Genomic DNA, 20,875 nt, shown 5'->3' on the forward strand with positions numbered 1-20,875 from the left:
TCATTCTCACACACACACTCTCTCACAAACACACTCACACCCAGACTCACTCTCTCTCTCACACACTCACACTTTCACTCTGACTCTCAAACAGTCACTCTCACATACACTCTCCCAAACATACACACTCCGAGGAAAACCTTGCTAGCGCCCGTTTCATTTGTGTCAGAAACGGGCCTTTTTTATTAGTTGTCAATAATTGGCTTTTAAACAGGCTATTATTGGCACTAATTGAATTTAATTATTATGTATGTGTGTAAATTTAAGCACGGGATCCATGCCTAAATTTTACATATGGCCCAAAAAAGGGAGCGTGGAAATGGGGGAGGGTCATGGATGTTTCAGGGCGGAGCATAGGTATGGCGGAAATTGGGTGGCGGGGTGAAGAGGGGTTGGTGGTTGAGAGGCTAGGATAGGGGAGGGCAGACTTATACGGGGTCTGTGCTGGAGCCGGTGATGGGAGGCGGGACTGGTGGTTGGGAGGCGGGAAATACTGCTGGACAGACTTATATGGTCTGTGCCCTGAAAAAGACAGGTACAAATCAAGGTAAGGTATACACATATGAGTTTATCGTGGGCAGACTAGATGGACCGTGCAGGTCTTTTTCTGCCGTCATCTACTATGTTACTATGTATGCTTTTGAGTTACACATGTAACTGGGGCACTATATATAAATTTAGGTGTGCTCATTTACACCCTGTTTTCATTGGCACAAATTGCGGTATCTAAATTTACACGTGAACCCAGTGCCTATGTGCTATTCTATAAACCGCGCCTAACTTTAAGCAAGGCTTATAGAATAGAGCTTTTTTCAGTGCTGATTTTTTTTGTGCACCATATGTAGATTTCACCCCACCGTGGGGCCGATGCAGAAAGCCGCCTTGGACTGCAATGTACGGTTAGTTCCCTTATATGGCAGATTGACTCCACCTTCTGCAACCCAGGAAGCACCGCATGGGGCCGGCAAGATCTGATTCCCAATTCTGCCCACTCCCAATCCTCCCCCCAACACTGACCTGGGACCCACCTATGATGTCAATAGTGGGTTAATAGTGGTCCCGGGCTGGAAAGTTAACCCTTCCTCTGCTGCTCAGGATGGCACCAGGATCCAAGTTTAACTGGCACACCCCAAGCACTGCCTCTGCAAATCCATCGTGTCGAAGCATAAAATGTTCTGACAGAGGACAAAATTGTTCAGGTGTAATGCTTTGATTCTGTTTTTCAGGTCTCCCACATCAAAACGCCAAAGCAAATAGATGAGTTTATTGAAATTCAAAATTCAACAGGGACCTGGTTCCAACGTTGGTTTGTCAGAATCACGACTACAGCCAAACAGGTATTAGCCTCCCTTACTGAAATTCTAAATCTGGTGGTTCTTGGGTTTTGGCAGTAGCCTCTGCACTGGAAAAATGAGGCCAGGGTTCTTGTGCCATGGTGGGTAGAAGAATTTGACTGCATAGCATATGTGATGCGCTGGATTTCGGAAGGAATTGAGAGCCACACTTTATGGCTGCTCTATGACCATAGGGAGGGGCTGAGAAGTTCAATGTTGGAGGAATCCTCCCTTTGATCATCAGGGAAGCTCTGTTCTGTGAAGTAAATAAGAACAGAAGAAACAAATTTTATGTGCATTTTAAAGGTTTTTCTTTTTTTCAATATTTTATCTGATTTTCACGTCCTTTAATCAGGGATGACCAGTCTATCGTAGGCAAAACATTTATCGTTTATATGAGATCCAGACCAATTTGTTCCTTCCAACAGGCTTATCTACAATTACTTGATTAAATGAGGTTCCAGTTTATGCAATGGTGTACTTCTGTGTTTGCGGCCCAAAACTGGAATTTAGTTCCAGCAAATATCCAGTTTGAGGCAGATTATATACGATTTTGGAAGAAACATAAGATGTGGTTGTTCTGTAGGGCTTTTTGTTTGGATGTTTGATGGTTAGTTGTTTTATGATTAGCTGGAGAGGTGGGTGAATTGTTTGATTTTATGATTTATTGTTATTTTTATTTGTACTTTGCTTTAAGAAAGGCAGGTAGTGATGTAGCTCAAGTGTGCTTTTCTGGGTTTGGCTGCCTGAGGGTCTTGGAGTTAGAGGCCTTGTAGCACAAGCACTTGGAAGCTGCATAAATCCACAGTTAAAGTCTTTATCCAGAATAATCCACCAAAGGAGCACAGCAGTAAAAATCTTCACTAGTGCACACAAGTGATAATTGATAGTAGTGCACAGAGCAGCATAAGGATCTGCAATGAATACAACATTAATCCATAGTAATGAATACAGAAACAGTAGTCCTCATCAAGGAATATACTGGTCAATATTCAGCCCAGGGTGGTCATCTGAATATTGGCTGGGACTTGCATAAGAGATGCAGGTGCCCTCTGCTCCTCTGATTCCCACTCCCTCCCCTGCAATCCCTATTGACCTCCCTCCCACCCTCGACATCAAAAAGGACTGACCAACCCCTGCTGCCCACCCTCCACCCCTGTAGGCCCCCCATGGCCTACTAATAAGAGTCATAGGGGCCCTTTTACTAAGCCACGTAAGCGTCTGTGCGTTCCCAACATGCGCCAATTTGGACTTACCTTCTGGCTACCGCGTGGCTCTTGTGGTAATTTCATTTTTGGTGCGCGTCCGATAGGCGCGTCTGAAAAATAATTTTTCTGGCGTGCATCCGCTATGCGTGCCGAGTGCATTTGATGTGCATAGGCGCATAGGCGCATAACGCATGAGACCTTACCGATAGGTCAGTGGTTGGCGGTAAGTTCTCAGAACCGAAATGGTCATACGCCAGTTTTAATTTTGCCGCACGTCCATTTTCGTCAAACATTTTAAAAAGGCATTTGTTTTGCAGGCACTCTGAAAACTGGATCTGCACGCACCCAAAACCCGCGCCTACACTACCGCAGGCCATTTTTCAGTGCACCTTAGTAAAAGGTGACCTAGTGGGGACTAAAGGGCAGGACTGATGCCCGTTCGCTCCTGCCCATTTTGGCTCCTTTTGAAAAATGGCCACCATAACCTCAGTTGCCCTTCTTCACGGCAGGATTCTACATATGTCCCTATTCCCACATCTTAAACATCTCAGCAGACATCTCCACATATTCCTACTGTACTAGGTACCCCCTACACTCTTCACCATGTACCGCCCTGACCCATATAGAAAACCCACAGATCCACACACTCTCCTACCCTCAATATCCACCCACGCACACTCCATCCCAAATAGGGGACCTGCTCCTAGCAGAGGAGCCCATTTTAATTTTTCTGGGCTCCATTCAGTCCTGGCTACATCACTGCATCCCACTGCGCAAACCTGGTAGACACTTAACCTTAATGACTCGTGGCTATTATTGCTACAAAAGGGGCTTCCGTCAAGGAGTGTGAAGATTTATGGAACTCAACACACGTTAATGTTTGCATTATCACTAACACAGTACAAAGGACCCTTCTGTCTCTTAAAACCAGGGCTTTTTTGAGGGGGTACTTGGGGGGGGGGGGGTACTAAGTACCGGCACCTTTTCCATTGTCTGCTAAAATTGACCCGCGGTTCCCAAGTTTTAATGAAAGAGTTCAGGTTCTTCACACCAATTCTGCCTTGTCATAGATTCTGTGACTGGTTGCAGGGGGCCTGGCTATTGTGGGGTGGGTCCCTCATTGATCACCCCACCCTTGAAGGGTGGCCTAGCATTTGAGTACGGGCACCTTTTTTGCTAGAAAAGACGCACTGTTTAAAACATTTCTTTCCCCATTTCAACACTATGCAGATCTTTTATTAAACTTGGCCCAGATTTATCAAGAAAAAGTTACCATTGTGTTCACTGGGAAAACATTAGTACAAAATATTTAATAAATGTGCCTCTATGGTTTTATATTGGTTTTAATGACCACTGGATTATGACCTGTCCCCTCCTTTCTTTTTAGTTTGGCTTCCTGTTTATAACACAAAACACCTCAATTCTGATTTTTAGGTCTGGGAGAACATGTTATACTGCTTCACAGGCCAGTATAGAAGGAACACATCGTTTTTGGCAGTTGTTTGGTTTACCCTGGCCTTAAGGTAAGTACCTCCCTACTATTTCTTAATGTCAGTTTTGGTCCTAATAGTTAGGAGCTTGTGCTACTTGAAATGAAGGGAAATATTAGTTTATCTACCTTATAATTCCCTAAATGTTGATTGAATTAGGGTTCTATGCAGTGGTGTGCTGGTAAATTTTTAACAACAGGCTCTCTCCCTGGTCTACCTCTGCGCCTCCTCCCCACCCCACAACAGGCTCTCTCCCCGGTCCATCTCTGCACACTCCCCCACCCACCCCACCCCACAACAGGCTCTCTTCCCAGTCCACCTCTGCGCCCCCCCACAGCAGGCTCTCTCCCCGGCCCACCTCTGCGCCCCCCCCACCCCACAACAGGCTCTCTCCTCGGTCCATCTCTGCGTGCCCCCCCACCCCACCCCACAACTGGCTCTCTCCCCGGTCCACCTCTGCGCCTCCCCCCCACCCCACAGCAGGCTCTCTCCCCGGTCCATCTCTGTACGCCCCCCCACCCACCCCACCCCACAACAGGCTCTCTTCCCAGTCCACCTCTGCGCCCCCCCACAACAGGCTCTCTCCCCGGCCCACCTCTGCACCCCCCCACCCCACAACAGGTTCTCTCCCTAGTCTATCTCTGCGCGCCCCCCCATCCACCCCACCCCACAACTGGCTCTCTCCCCGGTCCACCTCTGCACCCCTCCACAACAGGCTCTCTCCCCGGCCCACCTCTGCGCGCCCCCCCCCCCCCACAACAGGCTCTCTCCCCAGTCCACCTCTGCGCCCCTCCCCACAACAGGCTCTCCCGCCAGTCCACCTCTGCGTGCACCCCCCACAACAGGCTCTCTCCCCGGTCCACCTCTGCGCCCCCCCCCCCACAATGGGCTCTCTCCCCAGTCCACCTCTGCCCCCCACAAATTGCAGAGCTGGCTATAGCCGGGGAGAGAGCCTGGGAGGGGGACAATGCATTACTCTCTCCAGGAAGACTGAGATTCTATGGTGCAGGGCAAGCCGGCTTTGCTCTTCTCCTCCTCCCCTCCCCTCTCTTGTGGTGCAAAGCAAGCTGGCTCTTCTCCTCCTCCCCCGGCCCTGTGCAAGCTACAGGGTCCCAGTCTCTGAGTCCAGTACTTACCTGAAGAAGGCAACCTGGTTGTCCAGTGGATTCTTCGGGGCAGGCAGGATAGATCCCCAGTCTTTCCTGCCTGCTGCCGGCGCTGACTCTCCCGCGGCGCTACTGCATCGCTCTTCAAAATGGCCGCCGAGACTTACAAGGGCGGCCTCCAAGACTTCAGCAGAAGTCTCGCGAGGCCGCCGCTGGAAGTCTCAGCAGCCATTTTTAAAGAGCGATCCGGCAGCAGGGGAGGGTCAGCGCCAGCAGCGGGCAGGCAAGACTGGGGATCTTTCCTGCCTGCCCCGAAGAATCCACAGGACAACCAGGGTGGTTGCCTTCTTCAGGTATGTACACTGGACTCGGAGCCTGGGACCCTGTGGCTCGGGGGTGGGAGAGAGGAGAGCCGGCTCGCCCTGAAGAACAACCGGCTCGCAAAATGGTAAAAAATTTAACAACCGGCTCTTGTGAGCCGGTGCGAGCCGGCTCCAGCACACCACTGGTTCTATGTATTATATGAAATATTGCCTACTACACGTAAAGGAGTCAGCTTTAAAAAATTGCTCAGTTCCTAAGGGGTCCTTTTACTAAGCTGCGACAAAAAGTGGCATTAGCATGCCCTTACATGGGTCTTTCCTTGGCATGCTATGGCTATTTTTACTGCAGCTGTTAAATGGCTGGTTTTCTATTTTTCCCATTAATGGCCATGCACTAATACTGCCATTAGTGCATAACACTGTTAAACAAACATGCAGTAACAAGATCAATTAGCTTTCCAAGTGATTTCAAAATTATTCAAAGTGTTATCAAGCATTTCCAAACATTTTCATAAAATTTTACAAGGATCATCAGAATTCACAGCATCAACGTCGCTATCCGAGATTCAAAAGCAACGATGTGCAAATCTTCATTGATCCCATATTTAACTTATTGTTTATATTTTTTGATTAGCTTTCTGTTATATTCTTGTTGACTTATTGTTAAATTTTCTTAAAAACAGTCCCAAATTTTTCAAGGCTTATTAGTGCATAAGTACATATAAGTACATAAGTATTGCCATACTGGGACAAACCAAAGGTCCATCAAGGCCAGAATCCTGTTTCCAACAGTGGCCAATCCAGGTCACAAATACCTGGCAAGATCCCCAAAAAGTACAAAACATTTTATACTGCTTATCCCAGAAATAGTGGATTTTCCCCAAGTCCATTTAATAATGGTCTATGGACTTTTCCTTTTTAAAACTCTGCGAAGCTAACCGCCTTTACCACGTTCTCTAGTGCACTAGACTCTACTTAACTTGCTGCTGTTTTCATCAATTTGAGAAACTGCGAAAACAACTGCAAGTTAAGTAGTGTCTAGTACACTAAGGGGCCCTTTTACTACGGCGTGTAGGTGCCTATGCGCGTATGCGTGTCAAATTAGAACTACCACCTAGCTACCATGTGCCTCTGGCGGTAATTCCACTTTTTACGCGTGTCCAATACACGCGGCTGAAAATATTTTTAATTTTCTACTGCGTGGTGCTAACCGGGTGGTAATTGGCAGTGTACGTGCACTGACGATTATCGCCCGGTTAACACGTGAGACCTTTTCACTAAGTCAATGGGTGGTGATAAGGTTTCAGGCCCAAAATGGACGTGCACCAATTTTTATTTTGCCACACCTCCATTTTTGGCCCAAAAAAGGCCTTTTTTGCAGGTGCCCTGAAATGGACCTGCGTACATCCAATGCACATGCCTATGACAGCGCAGGCCATTTTTACGCGCACCTTAGTAAAAGGACCCCTAAATAAGCTTTGAAAAAATTGATCAAAAAAACTCCCAAGCCTTGTAACGGCATTCAAATTTATCACTTGAATGAAATTTTTATATTATTTCTTTTTAATATGATTGCAAATAAAAAGGCACACATATTTAAATATGCCCATTAAAAGAAAATGACTGCATGAGCATTACTGACGCCTACTAGGTTTAGGCGTGGTTTATAAAATTTGCCTAGCCGGTTTATAGAATACGCCTTTTAGCCATGCCTGTGCCTAACTCTACAGTAATACCTCGGTTTTTGTTGACTTCGGTTATCGTCAGTTTCGGTTTTCGTTGATTTTTTTCCACAAGAAATTTGTCTCGGATTTCGTCGGCATGCCCATGTGACCTCGCTGCTAATTTTGCAAAAACGCGTTCTCCTGCTCAGTCTCTGGTGTTTCTCGCGTCTAGCCAAACAATTCCATTTCTTTCCAGTGTTTTTGTCCTTTTTTTATTCATATGGAAATAATTGCCTCGGTTTTCATCGGTTTCGGATTTCGTCGATTGTTTTCGGACGGATTATCGAAGAAAACCAAGGAATCACTGGGTGCATCCATTTTCATCAAGTAAAACTTGGTGTAAATACTGTCAGCTAAGCTGCCCTTTTACTAAGGCATGTAGGCGCCTACGCACGTCCAACGCATATCAAATTGGAACTACCACCCAACTACCGTGTGTTCCGGGAGGTAATTCAATTTTTGACGCGCATCCAAAACACAGGGTAGAAAATATTTTTTATTTTCTACCGCATGGCGGTTACCCGGCGGTAATTGGCAGTTTACACACACTGATGATGACCGCCCGGTTTGCGCATGAGACCTTACCACCAACTCATTGGGTGGCAGTAAGGTCTTAGGCCAAAAATGGACGCATCTGGTTTTAATTTTGCCGCACATCCATTTTTGGCCACAAAAAAGGCCTTTTTTCCAGACATTCTGAAACACGCACCTACACCAGCGCAGGCCATTTTTCGGCACGTCTTAGTAAAAGGGCCACTAAGTTAGGCACAGAACTGGACAAAACCAAACTCTCTATACTTGACTGCTTCATCTACTTGTCACAAGTGAACTTTAACGCAATACCACTTTATTTCTCATGCCGGAAATGGCGATCGCCATTACGGAATAATGTAAGCCATATTGAACCTGCAAATAGGTGGGAAAACGTGGGATACAAATGCAGCAAATAAATAAATAAATAAATATTCTATAACCATGCATGTAGATTTTCGAAACACCCACGGTCCACCCATTCCATGCCCATAGCCATGCCCCCTTTTTGGCAGCGCTCATTAGAATTTACGCACACCACCTTATAGAATATGCCTAGCAAGTTGTGCGCGTAAATTCTATTTAATGCCAATTAGTATCAATAATTGCTTGTTAAGTGGCAATTATCAGCACTGATGGTCTTGTTGAGTAATTAAATTTGCATGTGCAAATCCAGAATACAACTGGATTTGCGCACGCAATTTTGGTCACTCTATACAGAATCTGGGATTTAGTGTGCAGCAGGGCTGCCGAGAGACTGGGGCGGGCCCGGGGCAAGGCCGCCCCGGAGCCCCGCCCTCCCAAGGTCACCGCTGCCGCTCCCCCTCCACCCCCCGAGGTCCCCGCCGCTCCCCCTTCCACCCCCCCCCGAGGTCGCCGCCACCGCTCCCCCCTACGTCCACCACCAGGCCGAGCCCCCTGCATTGAAATTGCAGCGCCTCTCACTTCCGTGAAAGCAGCGCTGCAGGCAGCAGAATGCCTCCCTTCGGCCCTCCTTCCCTCCTTGTGTCCCGCCCTCGCGGAAGTTACGTCAGACGAGGGCGGGACACAGGGAGGGAAGGAGGCCCGAAGGGAGGCGATCTACTGCCCTGCTGCCTGCCGTGCTGCTTTCACGGAGTAGAGAGGCGCTGCGATTTCAATGCAGGGGGCAGATGGTCGACGACGGAGGGCGGGTGGGACTGCGGTGCCGGGCCCCCCTTGGAGGCCCGGGCCCGGGGAATTTTGTCCCCCCTGCCCCCCCTCTCGGTGGCTATGATGTGCAGTAATATAGATGCACTTACTGATTAGATCTGGGACCGCCCATTTTCCACCCCCCTTGACACGCCTCCTCCCAAAAAAGTAGAAAGGATTTTTAATGCCCGGATTAGCGTGTTCTAATTCAGCAGCTACTGCAGGATGAATGATCACGTCTTATGGTGCGCCATATTAAGCTGCTTTAGTCACACGTTACCGCCTAATCCAGCTTAGTAAAAGGACCCTCAAGATGCTTTAAGTTGTACTATTAACTGGACTTTTAATGGGTAGAATTCTATCTTATGAAGGAATGAAGTCAAGAGCAAGGCTGTATGTTTTCTTGGTCTAACTTTGCAATGTTTTCACTTTGGATTTTTTTTTTTTTAGTTATTATGGTCTTACTGTCTGGTTTCCTGATATGATCCGATACCTTCAAGATGTGGACTACGCAGCCAAGGCCAAAGTCTTCCATGGGGATCAAGTACAAGAGTTTAACTTCAACTTTACACTAGAGAACCAAATCCATAAAAATGGAGCTTACATCAATGACAAGTAGGGGAGCTCGTTATTTCTTTATATGGTTTTCCTTCACAAGATGACTTGAGTTGGAAAATGCATCACCATTTATAATGGAAATTTTGGTCTGTGATTTTTCTAGAAGAACTTGAGGACAGGATATTGGCATGCTACTCTTTGCCAAATCTTGTTTCCTGGTAAATTTCCCAGTACACCACCCCCTTCCTTATGTTCCTTGTGTGTTTTCATTTGAAGCTTTTTCCTTTGTTGCATCCTGTTTTGAAGGAAGGAGGGCAGCATCTTGTGGAGGAGTGGTCTAGTGGTTAGGGTGGTGGACTTTGGTCCTGGGGAACTGAGGAACTGAGTTCGATTCCCACTTCAGGCACAGGCAGCTCCTTGTGACTCTGGGCAAGTCACTTAACCCTCCATTGCCCCATGTAAGCCGCATTGAGCCTGCCATGAGTGGGAATGCATGGGGTACAAATGTAACAAAAATAAAATAGATACTATTGGAGATTCTACATGGAATGTTGCTATTCCACTAGCAAAATTCTATGTAGAAGCCTGCGCGACCACATTGGTGATCTGCAAGGGCCGACTAGGGTGGTGGACTTTGGTCCTGAGGAACTGAGTTCGATTCCCACTTCAGGCACAGGCAGCTCCTTGTGACTCTGGGCAAGTCACTTAACCCTCAAAAGAAGGCGGAACACAGCGAAGGAAAAGCTAGATGTCAGGAGCGCTGCCTCCTTCCCTGACGCTTCGCTGCCGGAACCGCCACGGAGGTAAATTTAAAAAGAAGAAAAAAAAACCAAAGGGATGCATGGATGCGAAGGGGGGGGGGGGGGGGGCATGGATGCGAAGGGGGGGGGGAGAAGAGGGCGGGCCAGGCTGGGACATGGGAGAGAGAGGAGCATGGAAGGGAGAGAGGGGACTTGCTGGAAAAGGATGAATGGAGGCGGCAGGGGACAGAGGAGCATGGATGGGCATGGATTGGGAGGGCAGGGCTCAGGGAGAGAGGGGAATTGCTGGAAATGGATGAATGGAGGGGGCAGGGGACAGAGGAGCATGGATGGGCATGGATTGGGAGGGCAGGACTCAGGGAGAGAGGGAAATTGCTGGATAGGGATGAATAGAGGGGACAGATGGGCATGGATGGATATGGATTGCAGGGCAGGCCTCAGGGAGAGAGGGCAATTGCTGGATAGGGATGAATGGAGGGGCCAGGTGACAGAGGAGCATGGATGGACATGGATTGGAAGAGCAGTGGGAGGGCAGGACTCAGGGAGAGAGGGGAATTGCTGGATAGGGATGAATGGAGGCGGCAGGGGACAGAGGAGCATGGATGGCCATGGATTGGGAGGGCAGGCCTCAGGGAGAGAGGGCAATTGCTGGATAGGGAAAATGGAGGGGCCAGGTGACAGATGAGCATGGATGGGCATGGATTGGAAGGGCAGGACTCAGGGAGAGGGGAATTGCTGGATAGGGATGAATGGAGGGGACAGATGGGCATGGATGGATATGGATTGCAGGGCAGGCCTCAGGCAGAGAGGGGAAATGCTGGATAGGGAAAAATGGAGGGGCCAGGTGACAGATGAGCATGGATGGGCATGGATTGGAAGGGCAGGACTCAGGGAGAGGGGAATTGCTGGATAGGGATGAATGGAGGGGACAGATGGGCATGGATAGATATGGATTGCAGGGCAGGCCTCAGGCAGAGAGGGGAATTGCTGGATAGGGATGAATGGAGGGGCCAGGTGACAGAGTAACATGGATGGCCATGGATTAGAAGGGCAGGCCTCAGGCAGAGAGGGGAAATGCTGGATAGGGATGAATAGAGGGGGCAGGTGACAGAGTAACATGGATGGCCATGGATTGGGAGGGCAGGGCTCACACTTTCACTCTGACTCTCAAACAGTCACTCTCGCATACACTCTCCCAAACATACACACTCCGAGGAAAACCTTGCTAGCGCCCGTTTCATTTGTGTCAGAAACGGGCCTTTTTTACTAGTAAACCATAAAGCTGTATGTCTCTGTTGATTTCACCACCATGTAACACAAAACCCTCTGTAAACCAAATGTATATTCACTGCTATTTCCAGTATCCATGTTGAATTGTAAGCCACATTGAGCCTGCAAAGAGGTGGGGTAATGTGGGATACAAATGCCATAAAATAAATAAATAAATAAATACTGTAAGAGCTACAGCCTGTACCTGCTCTTCAAGCATAAGACACCTGTCAAAGATTACTCCCAAGATTTTAAAAGCAGATTCCAGTGGAAAGTTAATATTATCAATACAAACTTTTCTCATTCAACATATTGTATTTACTGCCGAAGACTATGAACTTAGTTTTGTCCTTATTCATTTTAAGTCTAAAGGTGGTTGCCCAGTCTTCTATTATATTTATCCCCTTAGTTGCAGTAACGAGAACAGTCGACAGATGGCCTTCAAAAGGATTGGAAACTGTTATATCGTCTGCATACATTAAACTTTTAGAAACCAGAGGTGCCATAATTAAGTTAAAAAGAATGGGGGACAAGGGTGAGCCCTGAGGCACTCCACAATTCGGACTCTATTCAGTGGAATAAGACAGGGCCGCCGAGAGGGGAGGACAGGGGGGACAAAATTCCCGGGGCCCGGACCTCCAAGGGGGGCCCGGCGCCACAGTCCCACCCGCCACCGGGCCCCTTCCACCCGAACCCCCACCAGCAGAAGTGCTGTCTTCTGACTCCGGCGTGCGCGGCCCACACAGACGCGCTCCTGTCAGCCGATCTTCGCTGTACTCTGCACGTGCAGGACGTCAGACGCACAGAAGCCCTGCAGAGTACAGCGAAGATCAGCTGACAGGAGCGCGTCTGTGTGGGCCGCGCATGCCGGAGTCAGAAGACAGCACTTCTGCTGGCGGAGGTTCAGGTGGAAGGGGTCCGGCCCGATAGCGGAGGTGGGTGGGACTGTGGCGCCGGGCCCCCCTCAGGGGGGGGCAGCGACAACCTGGGGGGTGGCAGTGGGGGCGGGGCCGGGGGCCCGGGGGCGGCCTTGTCGCGGGCCCGGCCCAGTCTCTCGGCGGCCCTGGAATAAGATCCTTTCATCTTTACTTTATAACTTCTACTAGTCAGAAAACCCTTAAACCACTGTAGAACAGTACAGAATGATCGAATGCACTAGAGAGATCATCCTGCATCAAAAGAACCTTCCCACCCAAGCTAACTCCTTGCCTAAGCTCGGATGATAAGGTGGCTGGGACAGTCTCCGTACTATGACCTTTTCTGAAATCAGATTGGGATTCTTGTAGAAGTGAAACAAAGCACAAAAGAGCCTCCAAGGTTGGAACAACAGCGCAAACTTTAATAAAAGAGATCCAACAGGGGCTGTGTTTCGGTGCTCCAGGCGCCTGCCTCAGGGGTAAAAAAAAAAAAGCACACCCTGAATGCAAATTAGACGTTTCAATTGCGTTTTTTGTAGACTCGCTACAGCAGACCGTCACGAGTGATTCAGAGCATAGCAGCTAATCAACTAAACCGCCGTGTCGGGTCTCTTTTATTAAAGTTTGAAACCGTTGTTCCAACCTTGAAGGCTCTTTTGTGCTTCGTTTCGCTTTTATTGGAATTGTGTACTTCTGGACCCCCCTCTTCTGCTGCGGGGATTCTTGTGGGACATCATGATGAAACATTTCTGACATCTAGGCAACCAACACGTACACCAGCTTTATGGCTGGCATGAATGCCCGTTCCTAAATTCTAGGCACATATTTCACCTGTGAGGCTAGTATTCTGCAAAGATAAGTAGGTTTGTTTGTTTTTTTGGTTACATTTGTACCCTGCGCTTTCCCACTCATGGCAGGCTCAATGCGGCTTACATGGGGCAATGGAGGGTTAAGTGACTTGCCCAGAGTCACAAGGAGCTGCCTGTGCCTGAAGTGGGAGTCGAACTGAGTTCCTCAGTTCCCCAGGACTAAAGTCCACCACCCTAACCACTAGGCCACTCCTCCACAGTGGCTACTATTTGAGATTCTACATGGAATGTTGCTACTATTGGATATTCTACATGGAATGTTAATGTTGCTATTCCACTAGCGACATTCCATGTAGATGTCGGCCCTTGCAGATCACCAATGTGGCCGCGCAGGCTTCTGCTTCTGTGAGTCTGACGTCCTGCACGTACGTGCAGGACGTCAGACTCACAGAAACAGAAGCCTGCGCAGCCTTCTACATGGAATGTTGCTAGTGGAATAGCAACATTCCATGTAGAATCTCCAATAGTAGCAACATTCCATGTAGAATCTCCAATAGTATCTATTTTATTTTTGTTACATTTGTACCCCTTGCTTTCCCACTCATGGCAGGCTCAATGCGGCAATGGAGGGTTAAGTGACTTGCCCAGAGTCACAAGGAGCTGCCTGAGCCTGAAGTGGGAATCCAACTCAGTTCCTCAGTTCCCCAGTACCAAAGTCCACCACCCTAACCACTCCTAGGCCACTCCTATCTACGTTCCTTTTAAGAATAGGTTCCTATCAGGTGCCCTCTAGGCAGTGGCGTTCCTAGGGGGGCTGACACCCGGGGCGGATCGCCGATGCGCCCCGCCCCCGGGTGCAGCGCCCCCCCGGATGCAGCACGGACCCCCCCGGCGAAAGACACCCCCCCGCGAAGGAACCCCCCCCGGGTGCACGCCGCTGGGGGGGTGCCGCGCGCGCGCGCGCCTGTCCTCCGTTGTTCCATGCTTCTTCTCTGCCCCGGAACAGGAAGTAACCTGTTCCGAGGCAGAGAAGAAGCATGGAACAACGGAGGACAGGCGCGCGGCACCCCCCCAGTGGCGTACACCCGGGGCGGACCGCACCTACCGCCCCCCCCCCCTAGGAACGCCACTGCCTCTAGGCACCCAGTTACAGAATTGTGCTGTAAGTGCATCCATAATGCAGAGTAAAGAACTGTTCTGTTTAGTAGAGAACACTCTGGGTACACCCCCAACAGACCTTTGCACTAATCATACTTTAATTTATGCTGTGAATTTGCGATCAATGCAAAAACTTATTGCACATGCAGCAAAAGATCCCCTAAGCTGCTAAGGGCAATGAGAGAGAGAGAGAGAGACAGAGAGAGAGAGAGAGAGAGCAGGGGCGTAGCCATGGGTGGGCCCAGGCCGAGCCACTTTTGCTCCAGGCCTGCCCAGCCTCTTTTGCCCGCTCTCCCCGTCCGCGTGGTCTGCTCACTTTTACTGCCCTGAAGCGCCGTTCTCCCTCCAGCAGCAACGGTGATTCGCATAGCCAGCCTTCTGCCAGCGCGTGTCGTCAGGGCCTCTTCTCAGGCATGCCCCGCCTACTCTGCAACTTCCTGTGTCCCACCTTTGCGGAAAACAGGAAGTTGCAGAGTAGGCAGGATGCGCCTAAGAAGAGGCTCCAACGACGCGCGCTGGCAGAAGACTGGCTATGGGAATCGCCGGTGCTGGAGGGAGAACGGCGCTTCAGGTCAGTAAAAATGACCAGAACTGACCATGTGCAGGGGGCTGTTGTGGGGGGTAGCGGGTGGAGAGGAAATGCGGCGGCGGGCGGATGGAGAGGAAATGCAGCGGCGGTGGGCGGGGGGGGGGGGGGTAGCGGGTGGAGAGGAAATGCGAGGCCTGTGCCCACTCAGTCCACCTCCAGGCCCATCTAAAAATTAAACTCTGGCTACGCTACTGAGAGAGAGAGAGAGAGAGAGAGAGAGAGAGAGAGAGAGAGTCATAGCACTTGGAAGGATGTAATGGTTGCAGATAGATTTCTACTTTCCTGGTATTATACTGACATCTGGAGGAGATTTTTAGAAATTACATTTGGTAATTTACTTTTTGTAGACTTTTCAATTAATGGTTATATAGAGAATACGTCTTATGTGGGGGGTTTAGGCTTGTCGTAAAGCTGCCTTAATATGTGACTCCTTCATCTATTCTCTCTTTTCATTGCAAAGAAATTATTTTTGGTTTCATGTTGTGTTTGTATTATACTGTGTTTTGATAATCTTGTGATTGTCCTTTGGTAAATTAATATCCTTCTAGAGAGAGAAAGAGAGAGAGAGAGAAATATTTGTAAAGCTGTCTGCTTCTCCAGAGTGCTGGAACTTTTGCTATCTTTGCTCCCTTCTTCCTCCATCATCCCATTTCCCCACCCTGAGAAAAACTTAACAGTAAGATAGTAACATAATAACATAGTAAATGACGGAAGATAAAGACCTGTACGGTCCATCCAGTCTGCCCAACAAGATAAACTCATTTTACATGGTATGTGATACTTTATATGTATACCCGAGTTTGATTTCTGAGAAGAGAACATTTCTCTGGTAAGTGAACGCTATTTTGCTTTGTGCTTTGGCAGTGGCGTAGGAAGGGGGGGGCGGTGGGGCGGTCCGCCCCGGGTGCACACCGCTGGGGGGTGTCGGCGCCTCGCTGGTTCCTTGCTCTCTCTGCCCCAGAACAGGTTACTTCCTGTTCCGGGGCAGAGAGAGCAAGGAACCAGCGAGGCGCCGACACCCCCCCTGCGGCGTGCTCTCGGCAGATTGGCCCTCCCACCCGCCCCTCACCGCCTTCCAGGTATGTTCTCGCGGGTGGGGCGGGGCAGGGGGGTGTTGCGCTACGGAGGGGGGAGGGTGCGTCGCGCTGCACCCGGGGGGGGCGTGCGCAGCGGCGACCCGCCCCGGGTGTCAGCTGCCCTCGCGACGTCACTGTGCTTTGGGAACTTAAAGATTGGGGTTTAAAGGAGGAATCGTAGGTTAGTGTTAGGCAAAATAAAAATATAAAAAGCAAATTTTATCAACTAATCTCCATAGTCTTTTCCAACAGTGGCCAATCCAGGTCACAAATACCTGGCAAGATCCCAGAAAAGCTCAATACATTTTATGCTGCTTATCCCAGAAATAAGCAGTGGATTTTCCCAAGTCAACTTAATAATGGTCTGTGGACTTTTCCTTTAGGAATCCGTCCAGACCCTTTTAAAACCCCGCTAAGCTAACCACCTTTACCACATTCTCTGGCAACGAATTCCAGAGTTTAATTACACGTTGAGTTAAGAAAGATTTTCTCTGATTCGTATTAAATTTACTACTTTGTAGCTTCATCGCATGCCTCCTAGTCCTAGTATTTTTTGAAAGAATAAACAAACGATTCACGTCTACCCGTTCCACTCCACTCATTATTTTATGGACCTCTATCATATTTCCCCTCAGCTGTCTCTTCTCCAAGCTGAAGAGCCCTAGATGCTTCAGCCTTTCCTCATAGTGAAGTCATCCCATCCCCTTTACCATTTTCGTCACCCTTCTCTGTACCTTTTCTAATTCCACTATATCTTGAGTTATCTTGAGTGATTGAGTTCTTTGAATCTGTGCTATTATATTGTAGTTCCTTTCTGTCTTTATTTTGTTTTAGAAGTGTACACCGCTGTGATCTGCAAGTTAGTTAATGGCGGTATAGCAAACTCAAATAAACTATAAAGTATAATATATGAGCAGTCAGTTTTTATTTTATTTTGGTTTGATTATTCCTTTGCTTTTATTTGACTTTCTGTTTTAAAATTTGATGTATTTATTCATGCATTGTATTTAGGGCTTCAAGTTCTAGGTGTTTATAACTTATAAATTTAGGCATAAATTGGTTGATGTGGAGGAGTGGCCTAGTGGTTAGGGTGGTGGACTTTGGTCCTGGGGAACTGAGTTCAATTCCCACTTCAGGCACAGGCAGCTCCTTGTGACTCTGGGCAAGTCACTTAACCCTCCATTGCCCCTTGTAAGCCGCATTGAGCCTGCCATGAGTGGGAAAGCGCAGGGTACAAATGTAACAAAAATAAAATAGATACTATTGGAGATTCTACATGGAATGTTGCTACTATTGGAGATTCTACATGGAATGTTGCTATTCCACTAGCAACATTCCATATAGAAGGCTGCGCAGGCTTCTGTTTCTGTGAGTCTGACGTCCTGCACGTACGTGCAGGACGTCAGACTCACAGAAGCAGAAGCCTGCGCGGCCATATTGGTGATCTGCAAGGGCCGACTTCTACATGGAACGTTGCTAGTGGAATAGCAACATTCCATGTAGAATCTCCAATAGTAGCAAAAGTGGCCTAGTGGTTAGGGTGGTGGACTTTGGTCCTGAGGAACTGAGTTCAATTCCCACTTCAGGCACAGGCAGCTCCTTGTGACTCTGGGCAAGTCACTTAACCCTCCATTGCCTGCCGCATTGAGCCTGCCATGAGTGGGAAAGCACGGGGTACAAATGTAACAAAAATAAAATAGATACTATTGGAGATTCTACATGGAATGTTGCTACTATTGGAGATTCTACATGGAATGTTGCTATTCCACATTCCATGTAGAAGCCTACGCGGCCACATTGGTGATCTGCAAGGGCTGACTTGTACATGGAATGTTGCTAGTGGAATAGCAACATTCCATGTAGCATCTCCAATAGTAGCAAAAGTGGCCTAGTGGTTAGGGTGGTGGACTTTGGTCCTGAGGAACTGAGTTCAATTCCCACTTCAGGCACAGGCAGCTCCTTGTGACTCTGGGCAAGTCACTTAACCCTCCATTGCCCCATGTAAGCCGCATTGAGCCTGCCATGAGTGGGAAAGCGCGGGGTACAAATGTAACAAAAAAAAAAAACAATTTAAGTGGGCAGGAGAGACTCCTCTGGTTAAGTCTTGGGGCTGGCAAGGGATCCATGGGGGAAAGGAATTGGGGGATTGAAACAGGGGGTGGGAGTATGGAGGAGATAGGAACTGGGGGGGGGGGGGGGGGTTGAAGCTTAGAAGGGGGGAAAGAGAAAGGGAATGGGACTTATATACTGCCTTTCTGTGGTTTTTCCCAACTACATTCAAAGTGGTTTACATATTATATACAGGTACTTATTTGTACCTGGGACAATGGAGTGACTTGCCCAGAGTCACAAGGAGCTGCATTGGGAATTGAACCCAGTTCCCCAGGATCAGAGTCTGCTGCACTAACCACTAGGCTAGTGGGGTGGGTCAGGCTTGGGGGAAGGGGTTGGAAGACCTGCCACATGATAGATCCCCTTATATGTGGACACTTGTGTGCACGTAATATTCAGTCAGGACCCACATAAGTGTCTTATCCAGATCACGGCTGAATATCGGCCGGGACCCACATAAGAGTTGATGGCCTGTGCTTGCCTGGATATGCCCTGATATTCAATACAGGGGTCAGAACACAGCCCAGCATTGAACATATGAGTATAAATCAGCCCACAGCTCTCAGCATTTAAAAACATTGACTGCCGCAGGCTGAATATTGGGGGGACTATTTACATTTTTTTCATCAAGGGTGTTTTATTGGTATTTATTGATTAAAACCTAATTGTATTTTTATTATTATGTCATATGGTCTTGTAAACTGCTCAATGCTTTAGATTGCAGTAGATAAATATGTGTAAAAATAATACATAAATAAATAAAAAAAATAACTGATAACTACTTTTAGGAAAATAGGGGTCTTTTTACTAAGCTGAAGTAAAAAGTGGTTTTACTGCACCTGTACATGGGTTTTTCGTTTATCTTGATTTTAATTTTATTGCTGTTTAAAAGTACCATTTTCTTGATTGTGTCATTCTTGCAGTTTTTCCTTTAAATGTATGTATTTTATTCTCACTTTGATGTTTTTATTGTTTACATTAGAAGTTTTAATTTAGACTGCAAAGACTCCTGAGGCAGGTCGATTGGCCGAAACACAGCCATGTTGAGTCTTTTAAGTCGCATGATAAATCTGGACTAATCAAGCATTGTCAAGAGACATTTTTTTTTTGTGTCATCTTCGCTAGACCAGTGTTTCCCAAGTCCAGTCCTGGAGTACCCCTTGCCCGTCAGGTTTTCAGGATAACCACAATGAATATGCATGAACTAGATTTGCATACACTGCCTTCATTATATGTAAATCTGTTTCTTGCATATTCATTGTGGATATCCTGAAAACCTGACGGGCAAGGGGTACTCCAGGACCAGACTTGGGAAACACTGTTCTAGACAATACTCTACTACTAGCCAAAGAAAGTCTAACCCAATGGTAAGGCTTTGTAGTGATGGCACAAGACATACCTCACATAATCATAGCCTTTGATCCCTTATTTACAAGATATCTGTTTTGCAGGTTCCATAACATGAAATTTAAGTCTGTTATTTTTGAGGATTGTCTGTTTCAAGACTGCTACTTTGAAAATGTTACAGCCAGTGAGACCACCTTTAAAAATTGCACTATTTTATCCACGGATTTCAATGACACAGGTACCCCACCTCATTCTAGTATGTCAAAGTGTGCATGGGCATGTCTTCATCAACTTAGGTTGATCACAAGCTCTTTAGGTTTGTAGCGTGGAATAAAGCTTGAGTGCGCTCGCTTCGTTAAAGACTTGTACACAACGAAGGTTTGACAGGTGTGAGAAATTCACTGTTGTAATAATAGTGGAAGAACAATTATTTCCATTTCATCACTTACTTGAATATTGATCTGTGATCACATAGACTTCTGAATGTAAAATCCATAATAACTGCTACTAGGCTCATGTCAGATAAGAGCCTTATCTGGACCTCTCACCCAGGCCACAGAAAGATAATGCTAGAGCGAATGGGCATCAGCTAAAACAGAGGTAGATCTTTCAGTTTAGAATCTGTGCTGTGCTGGAGCCACTGGGAAATATGTTTAGTCTTTGCGCACTGCATTGGCTGACCATTACTGAGCATGTGAGATTAAAATTTGGGAGGGGCCCTTACATGAATCTGCACCATCATACTTTACCAAGGTTTTGACTATTATCAGCCTGCCCGTAAGTTATATTCTGTTGGCCAAGGTTTACTGAAAACACCGGCTGAAGAAGGCCTAGATATTCAATGCCAGACCATGTCCAAACACTGGCATTGAATATCCAGGGCTGTCTGGAGATGTGCTGGTCAACATCTCTTATGTAGGTCTTGGCCAATATTCAACCAGGGCATACATGAATATTGGCTGGGACTTGCATAAGCAAGCAGGGTTCACTAGTGCCCTGACAACCTCCCTAGGTTGTCATGGATACAACCTAGGATACAAAGGTAGGCCTGGGAGGCCTACGGATGGGTAGGTGGAGCTCAGGAGAAGGACTCCTAGTTAGGAGTTCTAGGAAGGGCTACTCTTGGGAGGGGGGGGGGGGGTTGAGAACAGGCTATTAACTCTTGTGGGGGGGTTTGGAGGAGGAATGGTGCTGGGGGAACATTGGAAGAAGATCCATGCTAGGCTGCTACCCAGAAGTTATCCAGGCACTGGCTGATATTCAGTGCTGGTTCCTAGAGAGCTAACTGGCCAAAGATAGGACTGCTTTTTACGTGGTCCTATCTGCCCAGTTAGCTTTCCAGGCATTGGCACTGAATATCACTGTTGCTTAGATAAGTGCCAGCCCCACCTAG

The 20,875-nt window shown here is 47.8% G+C and overlaps 1 protein-coding gene across 2 annotated transcripts in view; it reads left to right on the top strand.

Moving 5' to 3' along the window:
- SV2B (synaptic vesicle glycoprotein 2B) overlaps positions 1-20,875 on the top strand; it is a 144,353-nt gene that overhangs the window by 111,643 nt on the left and 11,835 nt on the right. For both annotated transcript variants that reach the window (XM_030190442.1, XM_030190443.1), the window contains exons 6-9: positions 1,227-1,337; positions 3,977-4,065; positions 9,337-9,501; positions 19,587-19,720. In XM_030190442.1, the coding sequence (XP_030046302.1) occupies positions 1,227-1,337; positions 3,977-4,065; positions 9,337-9,501; positions 19,587-19,720 (499 nt within the window). The remainder of the gene's footprint in view (positions 1-1,226; positions 1,338-3,976; positions 4,066-9,336; positions 9,502-19,586; positions 19,721-20,875) is intronic.

This window comes from Microcaecilia unicolor, chromosome 1 (genome assembly GCF_901765095.1).
Source record: "Microcaecilia unicolor chromosome 1, aMicUni1.1, whole genome shotgun sequence".
NCBI classification, from domain to species: domain Eukaryota; kingdom Metazoa; phylum Chordata; class Amphibia; order Gymnophiona; family Siphonopidae; genus Microcaecilia; species Microcaecilia unicolor.